A 14,095-nucleotide genomic window follows, 5' to 3' on the forward strand; every position below is an offset into this window, starting at 1 on the left:
CATCTCCATTTCTAAGCCGAAGAGCCAGCGCTGTCCGAAGACGCTTCCGTGGTCATGTGGCCGGCATGACTGAACGCCGAGGCGCACGGAACGCTGTTACCTTTCCCGCCGAGGCGGTACCTATTTATCTACTTGCAATTTCTTGCTTTCGAACTGCTAGGTTGGCAGAAGCTGGGACTGAAGACAGGAGCTCACTCCGTCACGTAGCACTCGGGTCTCCTGCTGACCTTCTGGTCTGCAATTCAGCATCTTAACCACTAAGCCACCGCGGCCCCTAATTAATAAAGTGCATTCCCCCAAAAGATATCATTCTAAATTAGGTGAATTAATTAAAATCACCAGCTCAGACACTGGTAAACTCCAGTACAAAAAAAAGGGGGGGCAAAGTGCCAGCAAAGGGGAAACCAGATGAGAAACTTAGGGTCAAACTAGATATTACATTAATAACATGCTCAAAATAACATGTTTAGGACTGACCATATCTATTTCTTAAGAGGAAAAAAAAAACAGCCATGGCGGCAGGGGGCAGGGGGAGCACTCTAGGAGTTAACTATTCCCTGCACCATTTTCCTGTTGAAAGTCACCTCCTCAAAGTTGTTCTTGTCCGCCAGAGGTACTACCTATTAAAACTAGTGCCTTCAGGGGCAAATAGCACCTTTGGGCTGTATGTGATTTTTGGCAGGAAAACACCCCTTCTGTTACACCGTAATCCTAATCCAGATCAGAGCCCGCCCCCCTCACCCCCCCATGGCTACTTTTTGTGGAGAGAAAGGAGGCATATCCAGTCCTAAGCACACTGGGCAGTATTGAACACTGCTGTTTTGCTTACGCCATTAACACAGCACTAGCTTAAGTGACCTCTAGTGCAATGTCAATAGTGTATGCTAGAGTGATGGGTTTTGGCCCTCAGAAGACACCATAATTCTATTGGTTATGTGGAATGGAATGATATAAAAGGACCTTTTCTCCTACATTTTTAATTTGTGATACACAGCAGGGTTGTGAATCAGTTCAAACATTCATTTGAATAGCTATATGCACTGGTAAATATATCCATGAACTGTACTGCATCATAGGCCTTGAACTAGGGCTGAAGTATTTTCTCATGTTTACAGCTGGTCATCCTTGGGGATGGTTTTACAATTGCACAATGCTCAGCTATACAGTCAAGAGCCAAAGCAATCTCTTTGTGTTTGAATGTATTCATAAAAGTATTCTAAACATGCTCATATTCATATTTTATTTTTTTTGTTCCTTAGGCCAATGCCAGTTCATGACCAAAGAAATTAATTCAAACAGGGAAAGAAGTTAAATGAAAGCATTTTTACAATTCTTTGTAACAAGTGTTCTATTAGATGAGCAAATGGGGGATATTGTATTTCCATATTACAGTCAATAGAACAGCTTTAAAAAAATCACAACACAAAGACCTCTCTCTAAATGCTGCACATAATCTTCAACTCTGAGATTGCATTTTAATCCTTACACTACCAATTGGCCAGCAGGCTGACTCTTGCACCCTGAGAGATGCTGCCTGCCAACTACCAATCCCATCTTCCTTAGCGCTAAACGACACCATATGCTAAATATGTAGTATGCAGATGATCCTTTCTTTTTTAGTTTCAGGTAAGCACATGGGGCCCTGATCCAGAATGGGACCAGCATGTGCAGACAGGGGAGGTTCAAACATTCATTGGAATAGCTATATGTACTAGAAAATATATCCATGAATTGTGCTGCATCATAGGCCTTGAACTAGGGCAGAAGTATTGTCTGATGTTTACAGCTGGTCATCCTTGGGGATGGTTTTGCTAAACTATACAGTCAAGAGCCCCTTTTCATGTAAATTCACCCCCACATACACTGCATATTACTTCTGTTCTGTATCGCTTCCAGTGGCTGCCTGTTAGTTTCCAGGTCCAGTTCAATGTGCTGGTTTTGGCCTGGCATCAAGTTATCTGAAGGGCCACATACATCTATCTGAGTCTCCCCATGAATTAAGATCGGAGTCAGAGGCCCAGCTCTTTAGCCCTTGAGGGGAAGTGTCAACCCATCCAGAGTCACTTCTAAACCTCCATCCAGATTAGCGGATTTCGCTACCCACAGCACTTCTGTCTTATCCAGATTTCATTTCAGCTTGATAGCCCTCATCTATTCCAATGCTTTTCGCAGACACCCATCTAGGGTTTCAACTACTTCCCTGGGATTAGGTGGTTAGAGAAGTAGACCTGCATCACATCCACATATTAATGGACATCTCAGCCCAAAGCTCCAGATGACTTCTCCCAGCAGATTCATGTAGGTGTTTAAAGCATGGGGTATAAGACAGAACCTTGAGGCACCCCAAATGTCAATGGCCAAAGGTAGAACAAAAATCCATCTCCCCAAGAAGGACTGAAGTGGAGCCACTGCAACACCATGCCCCCAAGTCCTATCCCAGAGTGACGGTCCAGAAGGATACCATGATCAATGTTACTGAAAGCCACTGAGAGTGCCAAGAGAACCAATAGGGTCACATTCTCCCTATCCAATCCCCAGGGTACGTCATCAACCATGGTGAACAAGGTAGTTTTTGTCCGGAACCTAGGCTGGAAGGCAGACGGAAACAGATCTAAATAATCTGTGACATCCAAAACCCTCTGGAGCTGACATGACACCACCCACTCTAGGACCTTGATCAGAAATGGTAGATTTAAAACTGAGCAATAATTCTCCATAGCCAAGGCCTGGCTTATTCAACAGTTATTTTAGTACTGCCTCTTTCAGGACCACTGGAACTACCCTGTCTTATTGAGACATTGATCATGTCTGATATCCATATTGTAAGCCCAGCCCTGGCAGACTTCAGTAGGATCTAAAGAGCAAGTGGTAGGCCTCAGTCCTCCAAGAAGCTTGTCAATATCCACAGGCTGCAGAAGCTGAAAGGTATCCATAACAACAAGACCAGTTGGTGCCCTGACTACCTCCATCTATGATTCTGTCAAAACTGTAGCATCCAATCCGGAGCAAATACAACCCATTTTATCTGCAAAATACAAATTGATAGGTGTGTCTTGAAAAACAGCCGTGCACCCAAAAATTATAATGGCTAACCAGCCACCCTGGTCATAGGAGAAAAAATGGAGAATAGCCCATGGAACTCCTGCCTGCAAATCCCTTACCACTGCCTGAGGTCAAAGGAGAAGGTAGGGGAGATGTTGTAAAACAGGTTCTGCAATTTTGAAGCCACTCTCAGGTAAGAGTTACAGTACTGTTAGATTGGAACACACAGAACTCAATAGTACATGGAAACTGCAATCACTGTTAAACCTGCCATAAAAGTGGGCTAGAAAAAAAGGGAATATTGAGGGAGAAATAGCATCAAGAGGATTGCTTGGGGAGTGCATTGTGTGCTGCATGGGTGAGCTAGACATTACCGTACCAAGATAAAACACTAGTGTAGATTGGCCCTTGTTCTCATCCTGCAGTAATTAAGTACGGGTGCTTTAGATGGATGGCTTCTAGAGCTACCCATCAAAAGGAATCATGCAGCTATTCCATCTTTTTCTTCTTAATTGGTTTTTTATGGAAAGGAGAAAGATGGAAGTGGTGGGAAAACATGGAAGAATTACAAATGGAAGACAATGACATCTGAATCCCCTCCCTTCCCTGCCCTGGTAAATTCCATGTTGGAGGCAGAGTGATTGCACAATAAAACCCTCATCTGGAAGCATCCTATGCACTTAAGCTGGAATCCTTTGAAAACTCATTTTAAGGCAAAATAATGATAACCTAAATTTAAACATATGGTCAAAAGTTTTGGTGCTTCAGCACGACTTAGCATATCATCTTGCTTTAAATAACCAACACTGCTTACCTATTCTACTATTTGTTCTGTTTTTAACAATGTTGTGTGTATGACTAGTGGTATCTCATGAAATATCTGGTGTTTAGCAGATATTCAGTTGATTAAAGTGTTCTGAACCTGAATAGAGCAAATATGGGAGAGGTAGGCTCCAGTCCCATGGAAAATCAGTGCTCTGGCTCACATGGAGAGCTTCTCGGGATACAGAGGCTCACCTCTTTAGACAGTCACCCTCCATGAGTAGAGGGTGACAGATGCGACAGTGGTGTTTGATGGGACAAGTGAGTTCAACACGTTTGCTCTATTCGGGTTCAGAATGCCCAAATAGGGCTATTATCTCAGAACTACCAGTGAATTGTTGTTAAATAATTTATGATTTCAATCATTTTACATCGACTTTATTCAAAGGATAATAAATACTTTTTAAACAATCTACATTTCAAAAATGTTACCAATAGCAAAAAATATGTTTCAGGACATCTCTCATACAATTTTAAAGTAAAAAGAGGATGTTTCAGCGATGCTCTGTTGTCTGTCTGTGAAAATGTGAACAGAGATCTTGCAATAGAAATCTAGAAGTATATTTTGGCAATTCTATCAGCTTCATTACCATGTGCTTGCCATTTGCATAACACACACAGACAGCTTCTTAAATATCACTCATTTTGCAGCTGAACTTTAAGAACAAAAGCCATACATAAAGATAAGTCAAAAGAGGAAATGGGAGCAGGTTAATGCAGTAAATGGTTAATGGGAACATGGTTAATGCACTAAATGTAGTTCTTATTCCTGTTCCCATTTCCATGGGAGGAAATGGGAACAGGAATAAGAATTACATTTATTTCATTAACCATTGTTTTCCCATATAGGGATCCTCAGCCTGTAAGAATGCACCCCTTTGTAAATCAGCATGAAAAACTAAAAAAACTTCTACTGCCACCAATTGGTACTGCTCACTGAAACTCTGTTCTGGTCCTGCTGTTTTGAGATTTTTCTTTTAAAGGAAATGTCTATGGTGTACATAATGTTGAATTACTCTTGGTTTTAAAAACACAAAACTGTAAATTAATGTAGTCCCTAAAGCTCTTAAGCCAGGTCTCAAAGCTACTTTGAGGAGAGAGACATGGCTGCCATCAAGGACCTACCTTGACCCAGCTCCAGGAGCCTTCAAGGGAAAATTGTTTTTGGAAGGAACTGCCAGGAATATTCCAGCTGTCATTAAATAGATGGTGACAGTGCTATCTCATTTAGTCCTGGGAAAGGACTAAATTGGTTAAATTTAATTGGTTAAAATTTTGAGAATGAGGATGAGGGCATGGTGTGCAATATTACTCCAGTGACATATTGGAGGGGAGACAGTATTCTGGGGGAGATCCCTCTCTTTTGCCCTTGCCATAATGTTTTTCCAGGGATGCAAAGGTGAGTGATGGCACTCCCCGTCCCCCTGGTGGACCTCGAAGGCTTGTGCTATAACACCACAATATAATAATGATAGTTTTTAAAAGAACCTAAAAAAAACCTTTTAAGATCATCACCATTTTAGCATATTTAATGGTGTTGACTGGAAAGGGAATTATAAATCATTTTTTTAAGTTAACATTTTTTAGGATTGTGTTATAGTGCTATACCTCTCAGATATAGATATAGATACACACACACACACACTCACATACACATACAGAGAGAGGTGTTTTTGCACTAATTAAAAGATAGATTAAAAAATAAACAGGGTCATAAAATGGTACCCACCACAAGAGTAATAATCAGTATATGCTAAGTGGTGTGTAGTGGTAAATTTTGAAGGGCAGGTGCTCATGACAGTCCCCATAGCCACGCCCATAAAGAGAGTCCAAAGATACAGGCTGTTTTGTTGAACCATATCAACAAACCAATTCTAGCAGTTTTCATATCCACCAGAAGGTTTTTTTGTAAAGCTAATGGGTCTTAATTGCCATTCAAGAACAAGCCACCCCAAAATACTTTACATTGCAACAGGGAACAATATATTGTTGCTGGGAAAATTCATTTCCCCCCAGCTATTATCAGTACTGCAGCTAAGCTCACAGGGAACAGGGAAGTCTGAGGAGGTGTACGGCAGATGACATCAGAAGCCAGCACTGCATCCCTCTGAGCCCTGACTCTGCTACACCACTGCTGCTTAGCAGTAACGTATCACTTTCCTGATACGTTACTACCCATATCAAAACCACACTCTTTTAAAAAGATTCGAAGAGTAGCATTAAAGCATCCGCATCTTTGGAGATTGTGTTATTCTTCCATTCTTTTGGATAAAGACTACGTGCAGTCTGAGAAAGGACAAACCAAAGGGAAAATATAGAATGACAATGATTAGATGATAGCATCATGTGGATGCCCTTTAAAAACTGAGTGAACGAAGCATGGCAATTCCACACCAAATACCTAGTGTGGAAGCACCCATTCTGTTCCACTCATTTTCTGGCACACCAACTCTTAAATGTTGGCTGTTAGTATCATCCCCCTCTTTATGGATCACTGCCTTGTTGTGGCGGTGTTGGGGCTTGTGTAACTCAGTGAAGCCATAAGCTATGCCGTGCAGGGCCACTCAAGACGGACAGGTCATAGTGGAGAGTTCTGACAAAATGTGGTCCACTGGAGAAGGAAATGGCAACCCACTCCAGTATTCTTGCCAAGAAAACCCCATGGAACGTATCACAAGGCTAAAAGAGATGACGCCGGAAGATGAGCCCCTCAGGTCGGAAGGTGTCCAATATACTACTGGGGAAAAGCAGAGGGAATTTCCAAGTAGCGCCAGAAAGAGTGAAGCGGCTGGGCCAAAGCCAAAAGGACACTCAGCTGTGGATGTGTCTGGTGGTGAAAAGAAAGTCCAATGCTGTAAAGAACAAGATCGTTTAGGAACCTGGAATGTCAGATCAATGAATCAAGGTAAGCTGGAGGTGGTCAAACATGAGATGGCAAGATTGAACATCGACATCTTGGGAATCAGCGAACTAAAATGGACAGGCATGGGCGAATTTAATTCAGGTGACCATCATATCTACTACTGTGGGCAAGAATCCCTTAGAAGAAATGGAGTAGCACTCATAGTCAACAAAAGGGTGGGAAAAGCAGTACTGGGGTACAATCTCAAAAATGATAGAATGCTCTCAGTACGAATCCAAGGCAAACCATTCAACATCACAGTAATTCAAGTCTATGCCCCAACCACTGAGGCCGAAGAAGCTGAGGTCGATCGGTTCTATGAAGACCTACAACACCTTCTAGAACTAACACCAAAAAAAGATGTCCTCTTCATCATAGGGGATTGGAATGCTAAAGTAGGAAGTCAAGAAATCACCGGGATAACAGGCAAGCATGGCCTTGGTGTACAAAATGAAGCAAGACAAAGGCTAATACAGTTTTGCCAAGAGAACACGCTGATCACAGCAAACACTCTTTTCCAACAGCACAAGAGGCGACTCTACACATGGACATCCCCAGATGGTCAATATCTTAATCAGATTGATTATGTCCTTTGCAGCCAAAGATGGAGAAGCTCCACACAGTCAGTAAAAACAAGACCTGGAGCTGACTGTGGCTCAGATCATGAGCTTCTTGTTGCAAAATTTCAGCTTAAATTGAAGAACGTAGGGAAAACCACTAAACCATTCAGGTATGACCTAAATCATATCCCTTATGAATATACAGTGGAGGTGAGGAATAGATTTCAGGGATTAGACCTGATAGACAGAGTGCCTGAGGAACTATGGAAGGAGGTCCGTAACATTGTTCAGGAGGCAGCAACTCAATCCATCCCAAAGAAAAAGAAATGCAAGAAAGCAAAGTGGCTGTCTGATGAGGCTTTACAAGTAGCTAAGGAAAGAAGGGAAGCGAAAAGCAAGGGAGAAAGGGGAAGAGAAACCCAACTGAATGCAGATTTCCAGAGAATAGCAAGGAGAGACAAGAAGGCCTTCTTAAATTAACAATGCAAAGAAATCGAAGAAAACAATAGAATGGGAAAGACTAGAGATCTCTTCAAGAATATCGGAGATATCAAGGGAACGTTTTGTGCAAAGACGGGCATGATAAAGGACAAAGAAGGCAGGGACAAGGAAGCAGATGAGATTAAAAAGAGCTGGAAAGAATACACAGAAGAACTATACAGGAAAGATCTGAATGTCCCTGATAGCCATGATAGTGTGGTCACTGAACTTGAGCCAGACATCCTAGAGAGTGAAGTCAAGTGGGCCTTAGGAAGCATTACTAACAACAAAGCTAGCAGAGATGACGGTATTCCAGCTGAGCTATTTAAAATCCTAAAAGATGATGCTGTTAAAGTGCTGCACTCAATATGCCAACAAATTTGGAACACTCAGCAATGGCCACAAGACTGGAAAAGGTCAGTTTACATTCCAATTCCAAAGAAGAGCAATGCCAAAGAGTGTTCAAACTACCGTACAATTGCGCTCATTTCACATGCCAGCAAGGTTATGCTCAAAATCCTACAAGCTAGGCTTCAGCAGCATGTGAACCGAGAACTACCGGAAATACAAGCTGGGTTTCGAAGAGGCAGAGGAACTAGAGATCCAATCGCCAACATTCATTGGATCATGGAGAAAGCAAGAGAATTCCAGAAAAACGTCTATTTCTGCTTCATTGACTACGCTAAAGCCTTTGATTGTGTGGATCACAACAAACTGTGGCAAATTCTTAAAGAGATGGGAGTACCAGACCACCTTACCTGTCTCCTGAGAAGCCTGTACAAGGGTCAAGAAGCAACAGTAAGAACCGGACATGGAACAACTGATTGGTTCAAAATTGGGAAAGGAGTACGACAAGGCTGTATATTGTCGCCCTGCTTATTTAATTTATATTAGGGATGTACAAAACTCCCCTTACCTGGCTCCGCCGGGTTCCGCTGAGGGGGGGAGGCGCTCCATCTCTCCCCCTGGAATCCGGGCCGGCCGGCTCCGCTCCGTGGGGATTCCGCAGAGCCTCCGGCCAGCTCCGCCAGCAGCTGGACATTCAGCCACTGGCTACCAGGGATGCAAATGGCTGCCGTTTGCGTCCCTGTAGTCAGCCATGATAGGCTACGTAAAAGCTTACATAGCCTATCACGTCTGGCTTAAAAAAAACAAGCTACAGCCGCCGCCATTTGCGTTCCTTATTTTTGCCCGTCTTAGTCTACGTAAATATTTACATAGACTAAGATGGCAAAAATAAGGGGGAACGCAAATAGCGTCCACTACGCTATTTGCGTTCCCCTTATTTTTCCCGTCTTAGTCTACATAAATATTTACGTAGACTAAGACGGGCAAAAATAAGGAACGCAAATGGTGGCGGCCATAGCTTGTTTTTTTAAAAAAAAAACACGCTTTTTTTTTTTTAAAGCCAGACGTGATAGGCTACATAAGTCTTTACGTAGCCTATCACATCTTGTAAAAAACAAAAACAAAAACCTCCAGACTGCAAATGGCGGTGGCGGCAGCCAGTCGGAAGACCAGCCGCTGCCGCCGAACCCGCTGCCGGAGCCGCCACCGCCCGGAAGATCCGGAAGACAGGTAAGTCTCGTCCTGGGGGTATCCGTGGGGGGGTGGGGGGTGGCAGGCCGTTCCACCACAGATTTCGGGGGGCCGAATGCACTGGCATTCGGCCTCACCAAGATCCGTGGTGGAATTCTCTGCCATCCCTAATTTATATGCAGAGTACATCATGAGAAACGCCGGGTTGGATGAATCACAGGTCGGAATTAAGATTGCCAGGAGAATTATCAACAACCTCAGATATGCAGACGATACCACCCTAATGGCAGAAAGTGAAGAGGATCTAAAGAGCCTCTTGCTGAGGGTGAAAGAGGAGAGTGCAAAAGCTGGTTTGAAACTCAACATTAAAAAAACTAAAATATTGGCATCTGGCCCCACCACTTTCTGGCATAAAGAAGGGGAAGAAATGGAAGCAGTGACAGATTTTACTTTCTTGGGCTCCAAGATCACCGCAGACGGTGACTGTAGCCATGAAATTAAAAGACGCTTGCTCCTTGGGAGGAAAGCGATGGCAAACCTAGACAGCATAGTAAGAAGCAGAGACATCACCTTGCCGACAAAGGTTCGTATAATCAAAGCTATGGTTTTCCCAGTAGCAACGTATGGCTGTGAGAGCTGGACTATAAGGAAGGCTGAGCGCCGAAGAATCGATGCTTTCGAACTGTGGTGCTGGAGAAGACTCTTACGAGTCCCCTGGACTGCAAGGAGGTCAAATCAGTCAATCCTAAAGGAAATCAACCCTGACTGCTCATTGGAAGGACAGATACTAAAGCTGAAGCTCAAAGATTTTGGCCACCTAATGCGAAGAGAAAAGACCCTGATGCTGGGAAAGATTGAAGGCAAAAGGAGAAGGGGACGGCAGAGGATGAGATGGCTAGATAACATCACCGATGCAATGAATATGGACTTGAGCACACTCTGGGAGAGAGCGCAGGACAGGAAGGCCTGGCGTGCTATGGTCCATGGGGTCACGAAGAGTCGGACACGACTGAACGACTGAACAAAGTATCATTCCCCTCCACCCCAATGATTGAAGTCATTAGGAATCTAAGTCGCATTAGTATTCAATAATTTGGTTCCTTCAAACCAAATCTGCAATACAGTTCATAGCACACTCAAGAACTGCTTCACATCTATACAACACAATTAAATATAGAGGTAATGCATACCAGGGGGCCAATGCCAATCACAGATCCCCCATGTCCACAATTCTTTGGGGACCCGTCTTCTCTTGTTACTTCACCTCATCAAACACCAGTATGCTATGCGCAGCAGCTCTAAGTCTCACTGTGAACATAGAATTAACTGTGCTTAGTGATGGCAAACTCCTTCCGCCACCATTTGATTCTTCATTAAAATAAATCCAGGTGGTGTCCTCCCTCCAAATTAATTAGGAATCAGTGCAGGCCCCCTTCAGATGAATGGCCTGGCCTGGAGGACTGTACTTCTATTTCATTCTTCTTTTAACTGAACAGACTCCATGTCTACACTAATGGAGGCAATAGAGGGTGGGGAAAAGGCCCAGACCTTGCCAGGAGAGGTTCAGCAGATGCTGAGGCCTCTAGGCCCCATTACATTACCCCATTACCTAGGCCCTGGTCCAATAAGGTTGGGAAGTATGCAAACATCTTTGAAGCCTCAACCATTTCAAACTTTTTTGAATGCATTTCAAGGTGCTCTAGACTGTTTCCCACTCAGATCCAGCCTGTGGACTCTCTCATTCTGGGTTCCAGCAGCAACTCTAAATGTGCATGTGCTTAACTAAGTGCTGGCTCACATCTCATGTTTCTGTCTACAGTAATCTAATACCTTTTTCTAAACAAGCTCATTTAATATTTGTGCAACAAAATATTTAGAGGTTGTAGCCTGAGGGCCTTATATTAAATCTTAGTCACTGAGGAACTGTCAAACTAAAATAAAACATTGCATTTACTATGCCATTCAAGGACTGAGCCAAAGCAACTAAGATACACGAAAGATGAATTCTTGGTTCTAACGATGCTGGAGTATCTGAAGTTAAAACATGTTTCTGTCCATGCATATGAAAAGTCCATACATTCATTTTCATTCATTAATATAAACAAATCTTGTTTTGTTAAAAAAAAATTGTATTAGCAAAATGTTAGCAAAGTGTTAAACATTATCTCCCTGAGTCTGTCATGTGCAATAAACAGTGTGTCTTCCTAACATGTTTTAGACTTACCGTACATTTGTTTGGCTTCTCCCCTGAATGCACCCTCATATGAATCAGCAGTTTGTAACGGGCATTGAACGGCTTGTATCTTCGAGGGCATCCAGCCCAGAAACAAGTGAAATCCTCTCCTTTCCTCTGGTCTATGTGAATTTTTTCTATATGCCGCACAAGTTCCTCTTGCTGGTCATAGATAGCACTGCAGTCTATCCAGCGACAGCTGTGCTTGCCATTGAAATCGTCCAGTTCACCATCCTCATCTAAGAGAATGCCTTGGACAGATGGTGGTAAGGAAAGCTGGCGGGAATGATTTATGAGATCGTGCTGATGCGCATGGTATGGTGGTGGTGGACCATGTGGTGGAGGAAGAAGAGGGGGAGCCAGTGGAGAAACAGAGGGCATGTCATTTGTGTTCCCAGAAAAATCACCCATACGTCCACTCTTTAATATGCCCATAGATTGGTTGTCTAGCAGAGACATACCTTGTTGAACCACCATGTTGTTTGTGACCACTGGCTGTAAGCTGTTTTCCTCCAACTGCTGCATGCGTTGGTATTCAGCATTTCCATTTTCACTGTAACCTGGGAGGGCAACATTACCATTAGCCACAAGGAGTCTTTTTTGAGGATTTGGAATAGAGCACGTTTGGGGAATGCAACTTCCCCTTATTCCCAAGAAATGCCCATAGACTTCAGGTTGAGGGGAGATGTTGGATGGTGATGTCCTTGAACCATTTATGTAAGCAACAAGAGAAGTGGGGGATGTTCGGATTATTGTATTGAAGTCAATTCCAATGCCATCAGACAAAGGGGACAGAGAGAGGGCCCTCTTTTTGGCTGAATGAGATCTAGTTGAAGAATGGTGAGAACTAGGATAAGGCAAATGGTTGTTTTCCATACCAAACAAATAAGATGGTAGTGAGCTAGAAATATTGTTGGACATGGACATCCCAGATGCGACACTTGTGATGTCACCCAGCTCACTGCCATTTTGGGAGCCTTGGTTGGAAGAAAGAGAAGGAAAAATCCTGTAACCATGAAACCACTCTTGTTTGACGCTTTGTATTGATTGGCTTTCTGCCAGGCTCAAGGTCGTGGATGCCAAAGATTCACGTGACATAAGAGATCTGTAGTAAAGACAAGTAAGAGAAAAATAATGCCATTTTAGCAAGTTAAATTCTAGCTCTTGGTAGTTATAGGAAACAGCTGACATACTGACATAGTGCTCAGACACTAATTATCAATAATTGAGATCAAATGTCCAAATGTTGATCTTTGGTTTTGAATATGCCGAGGTTTTATACACATGTGCCCTAACAATATTGGGTGGGATCTAACACTGCACAAGTGCAAGAACACTCACGCAAGGAGAATTGCCCCTCCTCCCCACTGCAGCCCCATGTGCCCCCCAGAAAGCCTCTTCTGAGCATCATGGGGCCCTCAAGAAAGACCTGGGATGTGGGGCAGGGATAGGAGAGGAGAATTGTGGAGAAACTGGGCGGAAGCAGCTTGTGCTCATCTAACATTGGGTACCAGTCACTGACTATAAGAATAGCTCTGAGATCCCACCCATTTTTATGAGATAGACCATACATATTAACTGAAGTTTACTTCAAGTTTTCATAGCACATTAATGTTACTACAGTTTATAACTCCTACATCCTGAGAATACTCTCAAATCTCATATTGAACACCAACATCTATAAGAATTATTTTTTCTTGCTGACCTAACCAAGATGTTGTGAGGATAGGAGTCTGGTGTTGACATGGATTCTAAACTGCAGCTTCCATTTTTAATTCCAAAGGTATGCACCAAGAAGGATAATTCCAAGGTGAATGGTGTAAAAGCCTGCTTTGACTTTGTAGACATGAAAACACCTCTGTAGTACTAAAGAAAAGAAATATAACTTAAGACCTTGTATCAGATGGAGGTATATTCGGGTTTGTAGCATTCATGGCCCTCTGTAAGCTAGGGCTGATTTGGTTGCATGCTGTTGAGACCTGTTGTGCAGGAGGAGATAGAGGTCCCAGTCTTTGAACCATCATTGGACTGCTGGTGACTATTAAATTGTTGCAGCTGCTTTTCCCAATGGATTTGCCCCGAGGCCCAAAGGCAAGATCCCCTAAAAATAAAGGAGTCAGATAAACATTTAAGTTACATTTTTCATATGACAAAACTAACGGATCCATAGCATCACCACCACCACCCTTCCAGTCTATGAATTTTAGGAAAAAGCATAAGATTGTTGACACTTTGCTTGCTTGCTTATAGTTCTCAGGGGTTACAGAGTGTGCAAAGAATTGTAAATCAGCCCAGTCATGGAAATGGAAGATACATATTTTAAAACAGAGGGGAACAAAGCAAAGTGAACCAGAAATACCCACATGATTTGGCAAATTAAAAACATTAACTATAGTTTTTGATCAGTTTCACAAATCCCAATTTTCCTATTCTTTCTTCCATTCTTTCTTTCTACTCAAATCCCTTAAAGATTTATTTTGAGAGGATCTGACTGGGAGCTACAAATCCAATTATTCC

The 14,095-nt window shown here is 42.9% G+C and overlaps 1 protein-coding gene across 3 annotated transcripts in view; it reads right to left on the reverse strand.

Annotated features, from left to right (window-relative positions):
- The window catches only part of GLIS3 (GLIS family zinc finger 3), a 231,346-nt gene that overhangs the window by 153,834 nt on the left and 63,417 nt on the right, over positions 1-14,095 (reverse strand). For 2 of the 3 annotated variants that reach the window (XM_084834415.1, XM_084834416.1), the window contains exons 2-3: positions 13,472-13,679; positions 11,570-12,683 (exon numbers count right to left, since the gene is read on the reverse strand). In XM_084834415.1, coding sequence (XP_084690541.1) covers positions 11,570-12,683; positions 13,472-13,679 — 1,322 coding nt within the window. Of the gene's footprint in view, positions 1-11,569; positions 12,684-13,471; positions 13,680-14,095 lie in introns of those variants that run through there. The other variant, XM_084834418.1, reaches the window with a different exon arrangement.

The sequence above is a fragment of the Heloderma suspectum genome, chromosome 2 (assembly GCF_057233095.1).
Source record: "Heloderma suspectum isolate Gila_16-S chromosome 2, 16-S_ref, whole genome shotgun sequence".
Lineage (NCBI taxonomy): Eukaryota > Metazoa > Chordata > Lepidosauria > Squamata > Helodermatidae > Heloderma > Heloderma suspectum.